The 16,250-nt window shown below is 39.2% G+C and overlaps 1 protein-coding gene across 2 annotated transcripts in view; it reads left to right on the top strand.

The window, feature by feature from the left end:
• Positions 1–12,784: 12,784 nt before the first annotated feature.
• Fap (fibroblast activation protein alpha) overlaps positions 12,785–16,250 on the top strand; it is a 78,082-nt gene continuing 74,616 nt past the window's right edge. The window contains exons 1-3 of one of the 2 annotated variants that reach the window (XM_006984605.4): positions 12,785–12,918; positions 14,509–14,581; positions 14,908–14,992. In XM_006984605.4, the coding sequence (XP_006984667.1) occupies positions 14,576–14,581; positions 14,908–14,992 (91 nt within the window). In that variant the 5' untranslated portion in view covers positions 12,785–12,918; positions 14,509–14,575. Of the gene's footprint in view, positions 12,919–14,441; positions 14,582–14,907; positions 14,993–16,250 lie in introns of those variants that run through there. The other variant, XM_076569561.1, reaches the window with a different exon arrangement.

Raw genomic sequence — 16,250 nt, 5'->3', positions numbered from 1 at the left:
GAACTTTTCAATTCACTCCTTATAGAGGTATTTAACTCTAAAGCCCTTTTATTTTTCTCTTCTTGTTAGCTTTCTTATTCCAGTTATGTATAATTTTTTCCATCAAACACTGAATAATAGTTTGTAATAGATAGTGTGAGTCTCCTGTGGTTTAAATGTGTCTTCCCTGAAATTCATGTTGGGATCTAAAACCTAGTATATACATACTGAGACAGGGCAGAGGCCCTAAGAGCTTTGCCTTCACAGAAGGGATTTGTGACCTGAGAATGGTTTGGGGGACTATAAGTAGAATTTTCTGCCCTTCTACTTTCTGCCATGGGATGCTGCAGAAACAAGGCATCCATCCCATAGCAAATGACTTTATCTTAGACGTAAGGCCTCTAGAATTTTGAGAAATAAACTCCTATTGCTCATAAATGTCCCAGTCTTATGTATTTGTTAGAGCAGTGCCAACAGACATAGACAAGCTCTCTGCCCAGATTCTCTCTGCAGGACCAAGATACCAGTACCTGAACCTGACAGTTCACAGCTGCCACACTGTAGGTACTGTCCTAGGTTATTTTGAATGCCTCAACCAGCATCATGCCCCTTTGTGGGTAGCTTGAAGCCAAGTAAGTGATGAGTGATGAGACTCACAAGTCTGTTTATTCATTCCATTTCTGGCAGCTGTGAAAGGACATCCCAGCTCCTGAAATCCTAGTGGGGCTGAATGTGGCTTTCTCTGAGATTGTTCTACAGTCTACATTTCCTTCACTCCATTATGTCCTGATGTCCTTATGCTCCTTCACTTCTCTCCAGGGAACTGAGAACAATGCCCCCCTTTCAATAAACAACTAAACCCTGCTTACATTGCTCCGTCTTAGGGTCTGCATACAAAGACCTCTGCTTAAGAGAGAATACTGTCTCTCTCTGTATCTGAGGCAAGAGAATAAGCAGTGTGGAGTTGGGGGAAGAAAGACCTAGACTTTTTCTCATTTCTGTGTCTTGTAACTAAACTTCTCCACATATAGGTAAGAGCACAGCTCCTTCTGACTCTTCCTCTTCATGGCCCTTTACTTTTATTGCTTTTTTTTCCTGTATATTCACTTACCTAAATGCTACAATAACAATGGAAGAAATAGTGCATGTGGGTGGCCATGTCAGGGAATCAGCAGGTGCAGTTGACTTCAGGAGTTTGGCCCATCAGAATGCAAGGCACTGATGGGTGAATCTCAGATAGGCAAGGCCCCAAGGGATTCAGCTCCAGAATGTCTCTTCCTACTACTGTGCCTTAACATGTTTACCACTGCCATTTTTCTCTGGTAACTAGCTGGGGGCGGGGGGGGGGGGGGGGGGGGCCCGGCGACGACAGGGGGATTCCCCACTGCCTTTAATGTAGTATGATTATCTCATGGAAATATCTTGTTCTAGTGGTCGTTTTTACTTGTGGATTATTATGAAGATGATTTCTTCCTAAGCTGTACTGCTTAAGTGAAGTAAGTGTACTGCTTAAGTGAAGTAATGTTAGTTTAAATAGGATTTTGTTGATTGAGGGTTTTTAATAAATATAGTAAGGGATTATGATAGAGGTTGGTTTGGTGTGAAAATTAATATAGGTAAAAACAGGATATAGTGTTGCTCCTGCCCATGATAAAGCAGGGGCTGCAGACGACAGAAAATAAGAACAAGGAAGTGTCATGCTAGCTAGGAGTTTCTCTTGAGGAGCTGTATGGACTGTGGCTTAGGTTAATGGTTTAGGAAAACAATCGACTCCCAGAAAACAGGCTAGCTCAAGTTCTTTTAATCTTATTGCTGGGAGTTGTGTTCACAGGTTTCAGTATACATCACAGCTAAAAACAAAGCTTTAAATAATGACTTAAGGTTAGGTTAAGATATTTTTTTGTTAATGTCGTTGAGGTAGCAAATCTTGGGGAATAATTTAAAATTTAGAAAAGCAGACTTTTAATAGTTGAGTGAGGGACTCATTGAGATCAAGAAACAAAACAAGAAAACATCTACTGCTGGCTGACAAACCTTCTTGCTAGGATGGGTTGGTAATCAAAGGTGATGATTAATTCCTTGTACCCATTTCTGCCCTCAGCTTCCTGATATAAAAAACTGTTGATGAATGAGTGTGCACCCTAAAGATTTAAAGTAGAGCTGGCTGATTGTTTTTCGTATATGAAAGTTCAGATTTGTGATTCTTTAAAGTTTTTTTTTATAAGATTACCTTTTGAGATAAATAATCAAGTGATTGATCCTTTCTTTGTAACTTCAAATTGCAGCCCGCCAGTAAAAGAAGTGGCTGAGAAAAACACCTTGCTTACTTACACTCTGTTAATCTATAACAAGTTGCTTGGTCATGAATGTATTGGATTCTTGGGACTAATTTGTTTTTCACCTGTAACATGTAAAATGTTTAATCATGTAAGGGATACAGAAAACATGTTGTTGCATTCATTGTAATCATTCATTTAAAAAATGGAATATAACCACACTGTAATTTTTATATTGCTTGAAAGATTCTACTGGGGTATATAAAGTCTACGGGCAAAAATGAAGATGCAGAAGGGATACATCTGGATACAGGTAAGGAAAGAAATAAAGGAGATGAGAGAGATGATCTACAGACTCTAAAGAGGTGTGGGTGCAAGCATGCATGCATGGGTGGGTCCATGTGTGTGTGTGTGTGTGTGTGTGTGTGTGTGTGTGTGTGTGTGTGTTACCCTTTTTCAACGGTCCCAGAGAGTTAAGTTTTGCCCTACTGGCTGGCCCCAGAGAATTGTCTTACTCCCTCAGATAGCAAAATCCAATTGAGTGAATAGTTTGCTGACTCCGTGGTTCCCCCTCAATTCCTGAGCTGCTGAAGGCTGGTTCAAAACATTCAGTTTCAGCATTGGGCTGAAGTGTGAGACAATTATCACCAGACTAATTAGTCATTAACAGAATTGAATGATTGTTAAACTCCATTTAGCTTGACAGGACTTAGAGTCACCTAACAAGGTTCACCTTGGGTTCTGTTTCTGAGAGCATATCCTGAGAGTTTTAACTAAAGAGGAAAAAATCCACCACAAATGTACATAGCACTGTCCTATGGGCTAGAGTCCAAACGGACTAAAAGAATAAAGAGAAAGCAACCTGAATGCTAGCATTTCTCCCCACCTGCTTCCTACAGAGGGACACAATGTGCTCACCTACTTCTCACTCTGGCCATTGTGCCTTCTGTCCGTGCTGGATTGTATTTTCTCTTCAACCATTAGACAAAATAAATCCTTTCCCTTCTGAGTTTCCTTTTTTGTCAGATGTTTGGTCACAGCAATGAGAAAAGCAGCCAATACATGCCATAGGGAGAGCAGGACATTTACTAACAACAATATGCCCCGCCTCCCTTTTTCTCGCTCTTTGCAGGTTGTCTGCTGGGGTGGAGACACGTGGTGGCTCCATGGTTTGCACCAGATTTACTCGTTAGCGTTAGTGCCACATCCTCTAACACAATCCTCACCTATTTTTCCCCCAGCAGAGCTCTACCTTTCCAAACACTCTATTTTTATCACAATACTGTTGGTTGTGGCTCTCTGACTTCCCTTTCTGGAACACTCTGTTCACTACAGGACTCCTGACAGCCTTAGGTTGACAGACAGGCCTTTCAGGGAGGTGAGTGGAGATATAAAGATATCCTTTATATTAAAGCTTGGTTTTATTCTGCAATCCATAGATTGTTCCCACAAGAGTTCCTGTCCCAGCATAACACACCAAAACCAATGCCAGAGTTGTGTCGGCCATGGAGACCAGGATCTCTCACTTTTCCTTTCTCCGCCCTACTCCTTTCCTGTCCTTTCTCACAACTGGGCCCCATCAAGAATGCTTTTACCAGGATGAGTATGGAAGAGGAGATGTAGAGAAAGGAATCCCTTAGCTATATCAGAGTTTGAGTGGAAAGGAAGAAAACCCAACTCCTCCACAGTCACTAGGTCCCAACGGCCCCAGAAACTCTACAGAGTTCCGAGATGCCCTTCACAACACCAAAACGTCAGCCCGGCAGCCAAGTCGTCCACTACAATCAAGGTAAATCACTCCCTAAGAAAAACCATCCTTGTAAGCATGCTGAGCTACACAATGATTTTCCAGGTTTCTACCCTTTCTAAAAATTCAATCAAAAGCTTGTTTTTATGATGAAATGATATTCTAGTACAGTTAGCCATCTTTAAGTGTCCTAGTTGCTAGAATCATAGCGTTGTTTGTTAGATTGTGCATTTACTGAAATTTCACTAATTAAAATGTCATAAGAAGGAGACACCAAGTTTGGATAATTCTCACTTTACTAATCCATAAAAGAGATACTTCCAATAAATAGCTGGTAATCTTTCTTCTGTTCTCAGGGGAAAATACCCGAATAGCTCAGTAAAGTCTCCTCTTACTAATGCTCCACTTAGAATCTAAACCCTTCAATCCACATTGAAAGACACCCTGATGCAATAGCGCAGGATTACACGGCCATTGTGGGGTAACAATGCCTGATATCTGATAGATTCTCAGAAACAAACTTGACCATTTACGAACCACTCCTGGAAATGCCCCCTATAGTATTGTCAAAACAGGACCCACTGGAAACCGGGGCAGAGCTTTGCCTCTCTGCCTCCCTTCCTTCACGCATTTGGCCATCAGTGTTTATTAAGTACATATTTTAAGCTAAGTATTGTCCCTAAACCCTGAGCATGTGAGAAAAAAAATAAAAATTTGTCTTATGGAGCTGTTTAAGGGAAAGAGTCAAGAAGCAATAAAGATCATAAGTCAGAATATTACAGAATGTTGGCAAGTGATGAGTTCTATGGAGGCTAGAAAGAATAAGAAAGTATAGGAGCTAAAAGGGGCCAGTTTTATTTGTATTTACTCATTTATTTATATATCCATTTGTTTTTGCAGTAATGAAGATTGAACTCAGGCCTTGGGCATATGAGGTAAACACACTACTAAGTTGTACTCGAGCCCCTAAGAGTGGTCAATTACATTATATTTTACTTAGTTTAAATTATTTATGCAATTATTTTATCATCAACATCATCATTGTCATCATTTGGGATTTGGGGGAATAATTGTTTGTTTAATGTATTTAATATAGTTGTGCTATGCAGCTCACTCTAGCCTGGGACTTCCTAGGTAGTGCAAACTGGCCTAAATCTGGTAATCTTTCTGCCTCTGCCTTCTTTCCCAATGCTAAAACAGATTATCTCATTCTGAATTAGGTCTGATTTTAAATGTGTAATAAGGCATCATTAAAAACAGGACATTTGAACAAGGACGTCAGCACATTCACTGTTTCCTTATTCATAAATCATAAATTATACATTTCTATTTCTGTTTCTCTCTTTCCTGAAGCCTACTGGACAGTGCATGTAATTTAAGATCAGGACTAGTTGATTTTACACACACACACACACACACACACACACACACACACACACACACACACACATTCTGTGTTGAAATACTTCAGTTAACAAGAAGAGTTAGCCAGAAGCAGAATTACTGAAGCCAAAAGGCAAAGTTAGCACATTTAGATACGTTTCCAGAATTATGGACTTTGAAGGATTAGGTCTTTGCTTTCATTTTATCTCATGGAGCTGTCTACATGCTGAGTTTTACAGCCTGAATGACACTTCCATTATTAAGTCAGTTGTGCTAAGGTCTGGGGGCCTACTAAGGTCTAGGGCTCTGTTACGCTATCCATATTTGCTATATATGGGTAGCAACAGATATAGATAGACAACAGATAGACAGATAGGTAGATCTGTATGATAGATATATAGATAATAAATAGGTTAATAGACAAGGGATAGTTTTTTTTTTTATTTTTATTTTTTTTTTAAAGTTGGTTTGAATTTTTATTATATAAAAGAAAATGCTTATATAAAAATACTACTTGGAGGTAAGAAATTGTAATTTTTGGTTGTATAGTCTAGACTTCAAGAAGAATTCAGAATATTTAAACATAACAAGTAGTGATTCTTTTTTGGAGTCTGGTGTTCTCATCATAAAGTCTGTAACTCAAATGAACTAATAAAATCAGATAAACTAATGGACCAGGGAGCAAAGAGCGGTAGAATGGGTTAAAAAATTAGAATATCTACTTATTTGTTATCTTCATCTGTGATTAGGTAGAGATTCAGTTTTCAGAATGCTACTCAGTTGTACCATGTCTTATTCCAGTAAAAATTTAAATAAATAAAATTATATTTTATCATTTTAATCATTTTTAAATGTACACTTCTGTGATCTTAAATATATCTCGAGATGTTGTGTAACTATCACCACTGTTTATCTCCAGAACTTTTCCATCTTCTCTTTGCTTAGTGTCTACCTTTGGGCTATCATGGATAATAATAATAATAATAATAATAATAATAATAATAATAATAATAAGGCTGCATTGAAAATGGGCATGCAAATATATGAATACTCTGTTTTTTAGATGACAGTCACATAGCTTGTTTATAGTCCATTAATCTTTTAAAATATTTCTTTAAAAATTACCAGTTTTTTTAATGAAACATCTACCCTAGATTAAGTTTTGATTCATAAATGAAGTTTTGTTTTTTTTTTTTATTATTATTATTATTATTATTATTTTACAACACCATTCAGTTCAACATAATAGCCACAGAATCCCCTGTTCTCCCCCTCTCGCCCACCCCTCCCCGCAGCCCACCCCCCATTCCCACCTCCTCCAGATCAAGGTCTCCCCCGAGGACCGGGGTTGACCTGGTAGACTCAGTCCAGGCAGGTCCATTCCCCCCTCCCAGACCGAGCCAAGTGTCCCTGCATAAGTCCCAGGATTCAAACAGCCAACTCATGCAACGAGTCCAGGACCTGGCACCAATGCACAGCTGCCTCCCAAACAGATCAAGCCAACTGACTGTCTCACCCGTTCTAAATACATGCAAAGGTAGATAATAGGTAGAGAAAAGAAAGATAGATGATAGATGATTAATAGGTAGATGGATAAATGATAAATGATTGATATGTAGATGAATAGAGGATAGACAGACAGATAGACAGATGATAGGTTGGAGGGTGGATAGATTGATAATAGATAGATAGATGATAGAGTTGTTCTTTAGATTTTTTTTTTTGTCTTTTCAGACTCTTAAGAGATGATATGTTTTTTGCCCACTTTGGTAAGGACTAACTTTTTTTGTTCATACCGTGGATTCAGCTACTAACTTTTCTGGAGGAATACAGAAGTAATGTTTTACCAGCTATTCCAACATCCCTTAGAATAATTTCACTGATACACAAAATTATCCATCATGAAGATTTGTATAATCCTTTAAGTTTATTTTCTCATAACCTTGCATATAAATGATGGTAACGATTGAGCTTACTATTACTGAGGAGATTCATTGTAGATGTAACCAACCGTCTTATTAAATAAGAAACACAGAAACAATGTAAAAGAGAAAGCCGAGAAGTCAGAGCTCAGAGCTAAAATCTCACCCTTCTTCCTGCTGTCCCAGCTTCGCGAAAAGAGACCTACTTCCTGTCGGTTCGTTTTTTTAAAGTATGTTGTTCTGCCTTCTCATTGGTTGTAAACCCAAACACATGACTGCCTCGTCACTGTCTGAATGTACAGCCCCCTAGGTCTTAAAGGCATATGTCTCCAATGCTGACTATATCCCTGAACACACAGATATCTTATGGGATTAAAGGCATGTGCCACCACCGCCACACTCTTGCTATGGCTCTAATAGCTCTGACCCCCAGACAACTTTATTTATTAACATACAATCAAAATAATATTTCAGTACAATTAGATTACCACCACAATTCATCAAGGTTTCATTTAAAAAAAAAGGTTAAAAAATGCCTGCTTCAATTCCTAGGATTATCTGACAGTTGTTCATTGTTGTTTTTACCCACTTTGGGTGTGTTTTTCCACATATTCAACATTGTTTTATTCACTTTTTTCTTTCATCCTTTAGAGATTTAATTTGTCTTGTTTTAATAAAATTATCTTTCTTACCTAGATATCTTAGAGTAGATATGAAAACTAGGGGAAAAAAACACACGTGTATGGTGATGGCAATTTATTTATTTATTTATTTTTTTCAAAACAGAGTTTCTCTGTGTAACTTTGGTGCCTTTTCCTGGAACTCATTCTATAGCCCAGTCCGGCCTCTAACTCACAGAGATTTGCCTGCCTCTGCCTCCTAAGTGCTGGATTAAAGGCGTGCGCCACCACTGCCCAGTTGGGGATGGCAAATTTAAGGGTATTAATGAAGTCATAAAGCTGGAGGATGGGTTGGCTTTGGTGTGCTGGTGCCTTGACACCCCTCTCCAGTAACACCTTGATATCATTGAGAAGTAAATCTACTTTGAGCTAGCATTAATGCCCAGCTGCATATTCCTCTGCAGACAAAAGCAAAGATGTCCACATATTAGTATCCAATTAATCTCTTTTCAGCTCCATCTCACCTTCTGTTGTAAATGCCAGGTCAGTTCTGGCATCCCCCATTTCTTCCAGGCAAAGCAGTCCTTTTCTAAACGTGTCTCTGATAGATATTTATCCTCTGCACAACTTTCCAATGATACCTTCTCCGCTTTCTTCATGGCTGCTTAACTGATATCCTTTCCTCCGTATTATACTCCAATGGACAAAATACCAGTGCATATGTTCACCTTGCCAATTTGAACTTCCATTTCTCCAACTCTTTTGTAAAGAATTTTCAATGTGACTCAAGACAGTGCTCCTTTGCCTCCAAGTATTGGCAGTATTTTGACTCTTACCCATTCATTTCTTTGAGTCTACCCTTGTTCTTGTCAGTGAGGACTTATTTCTTAGCTGAAACCTATGGCTGTTCAGTGAATGCTCTTTCTTTTCCTTTTGATCACATGAGGGCATGTATGTCTCAGTTAATGAAAATTTCCAGTTTACTAGCTCACCCAAAGCCTTCCTTCTGTTTGTATTCATCTTCCAGTTCTAGTCTTAATTATACAACCCAGTCATGTACCCCAAAGACTTGCCAGCTAGAACCTGAGTGTGAATCAGTCAAGTTGCCTTATAGACTATTTAGTTTTGTGTCCCATCTACACCAGTCAAAAGCTGTGTAAGTTTTGAAAGCTGCTTAAATCTCCTGTGCATCTGTGTTCTCCCCTAAATTCTGAGGATGAGCTGAGATGGCAATAGTCAGGTGCTTATAAAAATGTCAGGCTCAGAAAAGGTTCTCAGTGAACACTGACTACTTATCATGGTATTCCCTAACTTTACAAACTAGTGAAATGGTTTATTTTATGTGCTAAAGTATCTAAGGTATAAATTTATACCATTTGATTAATCTTCCCACTCAAAAGGAGTTGTGTTAGAAATACCATTGAAGACAGTCATGGTAAATTCCTGTGGTCCCAGTTCCTTCAAGAAGCAGAGTATGAAAGATCAGGTGTTGGAGGTTAGCCTGGGCTACAGGGTGAGTCCAAACCAAAAAATAGAAAATAAAAACAAAATACAGCACAAATTTCATTGAAGCATTGGGTTAATCCTCTGGGTCTCCTTGTCCATAGCATAGAAGGAAATGGATTGTTTATTTTCTTTCTAGTTCTCATTTGACAGATAACCCCCTCTACTTCCAGAACTTTTTCTAATTTTGAGAGGAAAATGAACCCCTGGCATTTAATTATGACATTTGTGAAGGTGGTGGGTAGCGATTATAAACTGAAAGACATGTTTCTTCATATTCTTCTTTACATCAAAATCACAATTTTAGAAATTAGATTAGATTTTAAAAGTAGTTTAAGCGATATCCTCTCCCATCGACACTATGTCACACCACTGCTTCCAGATCTATAACTGTGTGACAGCTATTATATGCTCTCAAGATGTCAGGACACATTCTTGCTTGGATCTGAGAAATCTCTTTGATGATAATCTGACAAATTCCTTAAATTACTCACATATTTGAAGAGAGATCTCATAGCCCCCAGAAAACATACATTTCTCTGATTACTAGGTTCCAGTTCTAACAAAACTATGGCCATGGTCTTTGTAGAGTGAGACTGTTCTTTTAAGAAATGCACAATGCTGATGCAGACCAATCATGTGGTTTAAAAGTAAAATATAATTTTAATATTTGAAATATTGGATATGTTTTAGTTTTTAAAATGCCATGGTGCATCCAGTTGTGTCCCCTAGAAAAGCAGTGGGATATTCATTAATGTAAATAATCATTATTACTTTAGAAGCAATTAAGGAATTACCAGAAAGAATCAATGTAATATTTTCAAACTATGCACTGTTAGAATCATGGGCAATTTATCTAACTTTTTATCTGGAGTCTGTTTTATAATCAGTAAATGAGTTTGGTCAGAGATAAAAATAAAATTATATGTTAAAGTACTGTGCTTAGAATAAGGAACAAGTGTTCGTTACATCTGAAGATCCAAAGTGGTGGACAAACTTTATGGCAGAAGGGTGGTACTGCAAACCTGCTCACCTCATAATAGCTGGGAAGCAAAAAGAGACAGGAATGGGCCAAGGTCCCCATATATCTTCAAGAACAGGTTCCTGGTGACCTTGCTTCTGCAGTTCAGCTTAAGCTTCTAGAGTTTTCAACACCTCTTATCAGTTCCAACAGCTAGGGACTACCCCTTCAAGATAAGAGTATCTAGAGACCACTTGAGCTCCAAACTACAGCAGAGTCATTTAGGAAAACAACCAATATCTGTTAGTAAATAGCTCTAGCAAGGTGTGTTTGTAGGCTTGAGATGAATTATTGCCCATTTACCCAACGTGCTTACCATAATGTCGTCGTATTTCAAACTAAGCCTTACATGGCTCCTGCTTTGAAAGAGGTGGTTCATAGCCTCTATTATCCCAATTCCTACCCTTGAGTTTTAATGGACCAATGTTTCTATATAATTTCAATAGACCTGGAGTCATTTGATGAGAAAAGGTCTCATGCTGACAGATGACACAATTTCATTTAAGGATGTCATATGTCCCTTCTGTCCCCTCTCACAAGTCCATGCAGAAATTACCAACCTATCAGGGTACTCCTACCAAGCACAGCTCCAGCCTGCGATACTTAGCAAGATCTCCCGAAAGGAAAAAGAAACATAAATGTACCTTCTATACTTGCGTGAGAGTATGTTCCCTGAGGAAACAGAACTGCTCTCAATTATCTTTGCCTGTTTTCCCAACAACAAGATTTGACTAGATGATAACTGTAGCATGAATCTTAAAAGTTCTTATTAATAAAAACAAACCTGAGCCAGGTAGTGGGTTGAACGCTGGAAGATCAGAGAGACAGAACAAGCCACAGCTAAGCTCACCTGGCCAACTTCTCAGATGATCTTGTTTCCCCAGACTGGTACTGGAAGCTTTTGTGTCCTCATCCCAATGGCTCTCAGCTGAACTGCTGCTCGAAAGCCTTAACCAGCTAAAAGCTTAACCAGCCAAGTGCTTAACCAGGTCAAATGCTTCTAGTTTCTGGTCCTCATGCTTTATATACCTTTCTGGTTTCTACCACCACTCCCTGGGATTAAAGGCTCATTTTCTGGGATTAAAGTTGTGTGTCACCATGCCTGGCCGTTTCCAATGTGGAATTGAACACATTGATCCAGAGGGATTTCTACCTCTGGAGTACTATGATTAAAGGTGTGAGTGCCACCATTTTCTAGCCTTTGTATCTAGTGGCTGTTCTGTCTCTGACCCCAGATAAGTTTATTAGGGTGCACAATATTTTGGGGAGCACAATACCACCACAGATAACTACACTTTTTTTTTTTTTTTTTAATAAAGTCAGTTTCCTTAGTGGGAAAAAAATGAAGACCAAAACACCTTATCAAAAGTATTTTTATCTGCCGGGCGTTGGTGGCGCACGCCTTTAATCCCAGCACCCGGGAGGCAAAGGCAGGCGGATCTCTGTGAGTTCGAGGCCAGCCTGGGCTACCAAGTGAGCTCCAGGAAAGGCGCAAAGCTACACAGAGAAACCCTGTCTCGGAAAACCAAAAAAAAAAAAAAAGTATTTTTATCTTGACCCCCAAAGAGAAACAAGGTAAAGTTGTTGAAATGGTTAAATGTCCAAGGATATGGAAACCTTCGCTTGGATACAAGCTAGATCACATACCCATCTGTAACTCTGCTATAAGAAATATATTCCTTGATCACGGTATCTCCCCTGTGGGCTCTGCTGACTCCCCATGGGAGACCTTGATTTGGGGAATGTGGGGATATGGGGTGGCTTGGAAAAGAGGGCTAGAGGGTGGAAGGAGGGAGGAGGGGGAATCTGTGGATAATATGTGGAGTGAGTAGAAAATTTCTTAATAAAGAAAAATGAAAGGAAAAAAAGAAATGTATTCCTAACTTATGAAGTTATATGCTAGAGCCTGTCTCTATTTTGTACCCAGTCACATTCTACTTTAAACAGTTCAAATAGTTAATAATTTCCAGATGTTATAGTCTGATAAGAAAACACAAACAAAAAATGTTTATTCATCTTCATACTTTCTGCACACACTAACACTTTCAACATAAGTGTTCCTTCATAAGGCGCTCTCATTTCTTCATAAAGCCTGTTCCCTGAGTCTCTGGGATCTGAATAGGGACTCCTCCACTCATCTCCAGAGCTCTAAGTGCTACCCATACCAGTCACATGACAGTGTTCTTAATTGCTAAAGCTAGCAGTAGGCATTTTAATTATACCTTAATCATTTATTGCAGACAGTTTCTATCCAGAAAAGGAGGTCTTGGGAATCATTCACTACCAAGTACTTGTTGACTTTTGGGGATTTGGCAGGCTGGAACAGAATTTCTGAGAAAGTATTATGTGGACGTTCCAAAGAAAACAGCCTGTCTGAGAAGATCCTCTTGAAGGCAGTTCATTTGGGACCAGGCCGGCGGTTTAATCTTGGATTGAGAGCTCACCATCAAGACTCATGGAGATATCTGTAAGTGCACAGCACACCTATGATCACTCTCAGCGACTGCTCCCGTTTGTTAAGTGAGGACTCAGTAACTGCAGAGGGGTTGGGACTCATCCCACAGCTGCTGTGGACTCTGAGTACATTTCTATGCCAGGACGTGCTAATGACTCACTTTCCTTAATAGAACTTTCATGAGGCTGGAATTTGGGGATGGCTGTCTGGAGAATGTCTGAGAGGAAGTTCCCAAGCCACTGTCCTGGTTTATGGTGAAGAAAGCTTCCTGTGGTAACCAGAGCAGTCAGCAAAGGCAAACAGCGACATATTCCAGTAATGCTTCCTCAGTGCTTTCCATAAACAGTTCATGAAAGATCAGCATGAAGGCATGAAGTTTAGCATAGTCAGGCAAAGGACATCACAAACTTCTGAAGGAATTCATCAGTGGAAAGCTGAAGGTAGCATATTTTAGCAACTGTATCCATGTGGAAACAGAGAGTCTATCCTAGTGAATTGCTCTGGTCCAGAGAGAATGTCCAAAAAAGAAAAAAGTGAGTGTGTGTGTATTGTGTGTGTGTTTGTGTGTGTGTGTATCTGTCTGTCTGTCTGTGTTTGTGTGTGTGTGTGTGTGTGTGTGTGTGTGTGTGTGTGTGTGTGTGTGTGTGTGTGAATTCCATCAGTCATTTTACTGATATGCCAAGATGACCGATCACTTTGAAATATGTGGACTTAGCCAAAATGAAGTACACATGACTACTCTCCACTTGCCTTTTTAAAATTTATTTTAAGGTCTTTATAATTACTAAATGTTCTCCTTTCTCAGAAGATATTCTGAGAGCAAAGCAAAAATATCACTCTTGTAAAGCCATTTCCATTCTTCCAAAGGTCTGCTGGTAAATTATTCCCACTGATCTTTCCGTCTTTCTAGCCTGTGCAAACACACCTAACCCATACTACATTTCAACAGATGGCGCTTCATTTCTTTAAAGGAAAGCAGCCGTGGGTTTAGACAGTTGAATTTTTAAACTTCTGTATTTACTGAAAGTGCATATGGTGCTATATGGACAAAGAAATTGTGCTGAAAGAAAAACATTTCTGTCTGCTGCACCTCCTAGGCTCCTAGGAGAAAAGTGTGCAGTTATACCATGTACTTCTCACAAAGCCGTATTTGGCTCCAATGTTCTTCCCTTCCTAAAAATTAGATATGTGTGATGCACGTATCAGAAAGTTTCTTTATTTGAAATTCCTCCTTTCAGCCGCAAATGGGAGGCGTATAGAAAAGATTGTTACCAAAGTGACTCGAGTGATTCCTAGGAGAAAATGAAACACAAACCTGAACACCAAAAAAAAAAAAAAAAAGAACTAAAACAACCTCTGTATGACAACATAAGCAGATGTTGGTGTAGAATTTACAAGGACGAGAGGGCTATAAAGCCTCCCTTGAGCCACTCATAGTTCATTTAAAGGCCAAGAACGCCCCCAAAATCTGTTTCTAATTTTACAGAAATCTTTCGAAATTTGGCACAGTAGTCAAAAGTCCATGGAAAGGGGGGAAAAAAAAAAGCCTCACGTCCCGACTTCAGCTTCCAACTGGAAGACAGACTTGCTTCTTTTCAACAGTTTTCACAGATGCAGTGACCCACGCGGTGCAGTGAGAATCAGCTAACTTTGAAAAACATCTGGAAAAATGAAGGTTAGTGCGTGTGGTCTCGGGGATTACCACAAAGTCGAGGCAGCCCGGGCTGAGGATTGTCCGAGTTTTCTATTGTTTAGAGAAGGTGAGGATTTGTGTGTGAGTACCGCTTCCTGGTGTGTGTGAGGATTGGAAAGTGGCTCTAAATATACTGTAGAAACATTTGTTTTAGCAGAACTGGAAGGGTTCCAGCAATTACCGCCAGATCAGTGGAACACAATCACGAGCTTTGTAGGGAAGGAGAAGTAGAAGCTAGAGCTCGACAGAAATCTTACCATGTCTTAGTAGGAACTAAGCCTGCGTCTAATTTTCTGTATTCTGTGTAGACATGGCTGAAAACTGTCTTTGGAGTTGCCACCTTGGCTGCGCTTGCTTTACTGGTGATATGCATTGTCTTACGTCCCTCAAGAGGTAAGAAATTTCCTGATTCACTCAGTCTGCCTAGCATCGCCTGGAAAATGCACCAATGTGTGAACTCAAATGGGTGAACATTTCCGAAGTGCTTACTTTCCAAAGGAAGCCTGTTATTTCTAAGAAGATGTATAAGTTCACAGTTGTGTTATGTGCAAGACCAGAAATACTGAAGAGTTAAGGGTAGGAAGAGATTTACAGTGTTATTTCAGCAACAGAAAAACCTAGGAGCTATTCTGCATCACTCCCACCACCCCCAAAAATACATGCAGAAGACAAGCTTTGATAGGCCTTTCAAGACAACATTTTTAACTTGCATTGTTTTCTATTACTAGATTTGCCTAGTGGCAAGTAAAAATAATGAGTAAGAATAGAAAAGTTAAAAAAAGAACCTACGGAGGCTTTGAAATCACTAAATAGTGCTTCCAAAAATTTAAGGAAGACGTTCAGAATAGAAATCTCAGGAATAGCCATATAGGAAAAGTAAAATTCTTGTTCTATATGTGGTAGCAATTAACAATTAAGTTAGGAGGCCTGGTGTAGTTAAGCAAGCACTATCAAGATAAACTGGTTTGGTGCGTGTGTGTGTGTGTGCAGAAAGACTCGGGCTGGCAGAAATGGCACTTGACTGAGACTTGAAAGACTTTATGCACTGATTTTGAAACTAGTTTCAATTTTAATATTATCAATGGATAATGAACCCTTTCTTATTACGAAAATTCTTATGAATAGCAACTTGAGCTTCTAAAGCAGAAATGTGAAGCAACAATAACAGATCCTGTACTGTAGGCTCTGGGACACATGATGCAACAATAACAGATCCTGTACTGTAGGATCCAGATAAGAGTTGGGAAGTACCGGTGGTTAAAAGTGACTGACCCTAAGGGGGCTAATGACACACCTTCAGCCGAAGAGCATGTGAGTCCTGAATTATCTGTTGCCTTTAAAATGGAAACACACAAAAAATGATTGAAGAGTTCAAAATGTTCGTGGGACTTTCACAGAATTAGAAAGCAAATGCAGATGAACCTGATGAAGGCAGTGTTCTTGTGTCGACATTTTAATATTTAGCTTGTATTTCTACTCCCCACAGCACAAGATTTTTCCTGGGCTATTAAAATGTATGCCCTTATTATCACTTTTTTCAAAATAAGTTCAAGTTTAAATTTATTTTAAGCCAGACTATCACCTCAGTGTTTGAGAGGACACATTTCCTTCAACCCAGATCTAATGAGTCCTGGGCTAGTTCTCTGACCCA

This window comes from Peromyscus maniculatus, chromosome 4 (assembly GCF_049852395.1).
Source record: "Peromyscus maniculatus bairdii isolate BWxNUB_F1_BW_parent chromosome 4, HU_Pman_BW_mat_3.1, whole genome shotgun sequence".
Lineage (NCBI taxonomy): Eukaryota > Metazoa > Chordata > Mammalia > Rodentia > Cricetidae > Peromyscus > Peromyscus maniculatus.
This window is presented reverse-complemented; position numbering and strand designations above follow the sequence as displayed.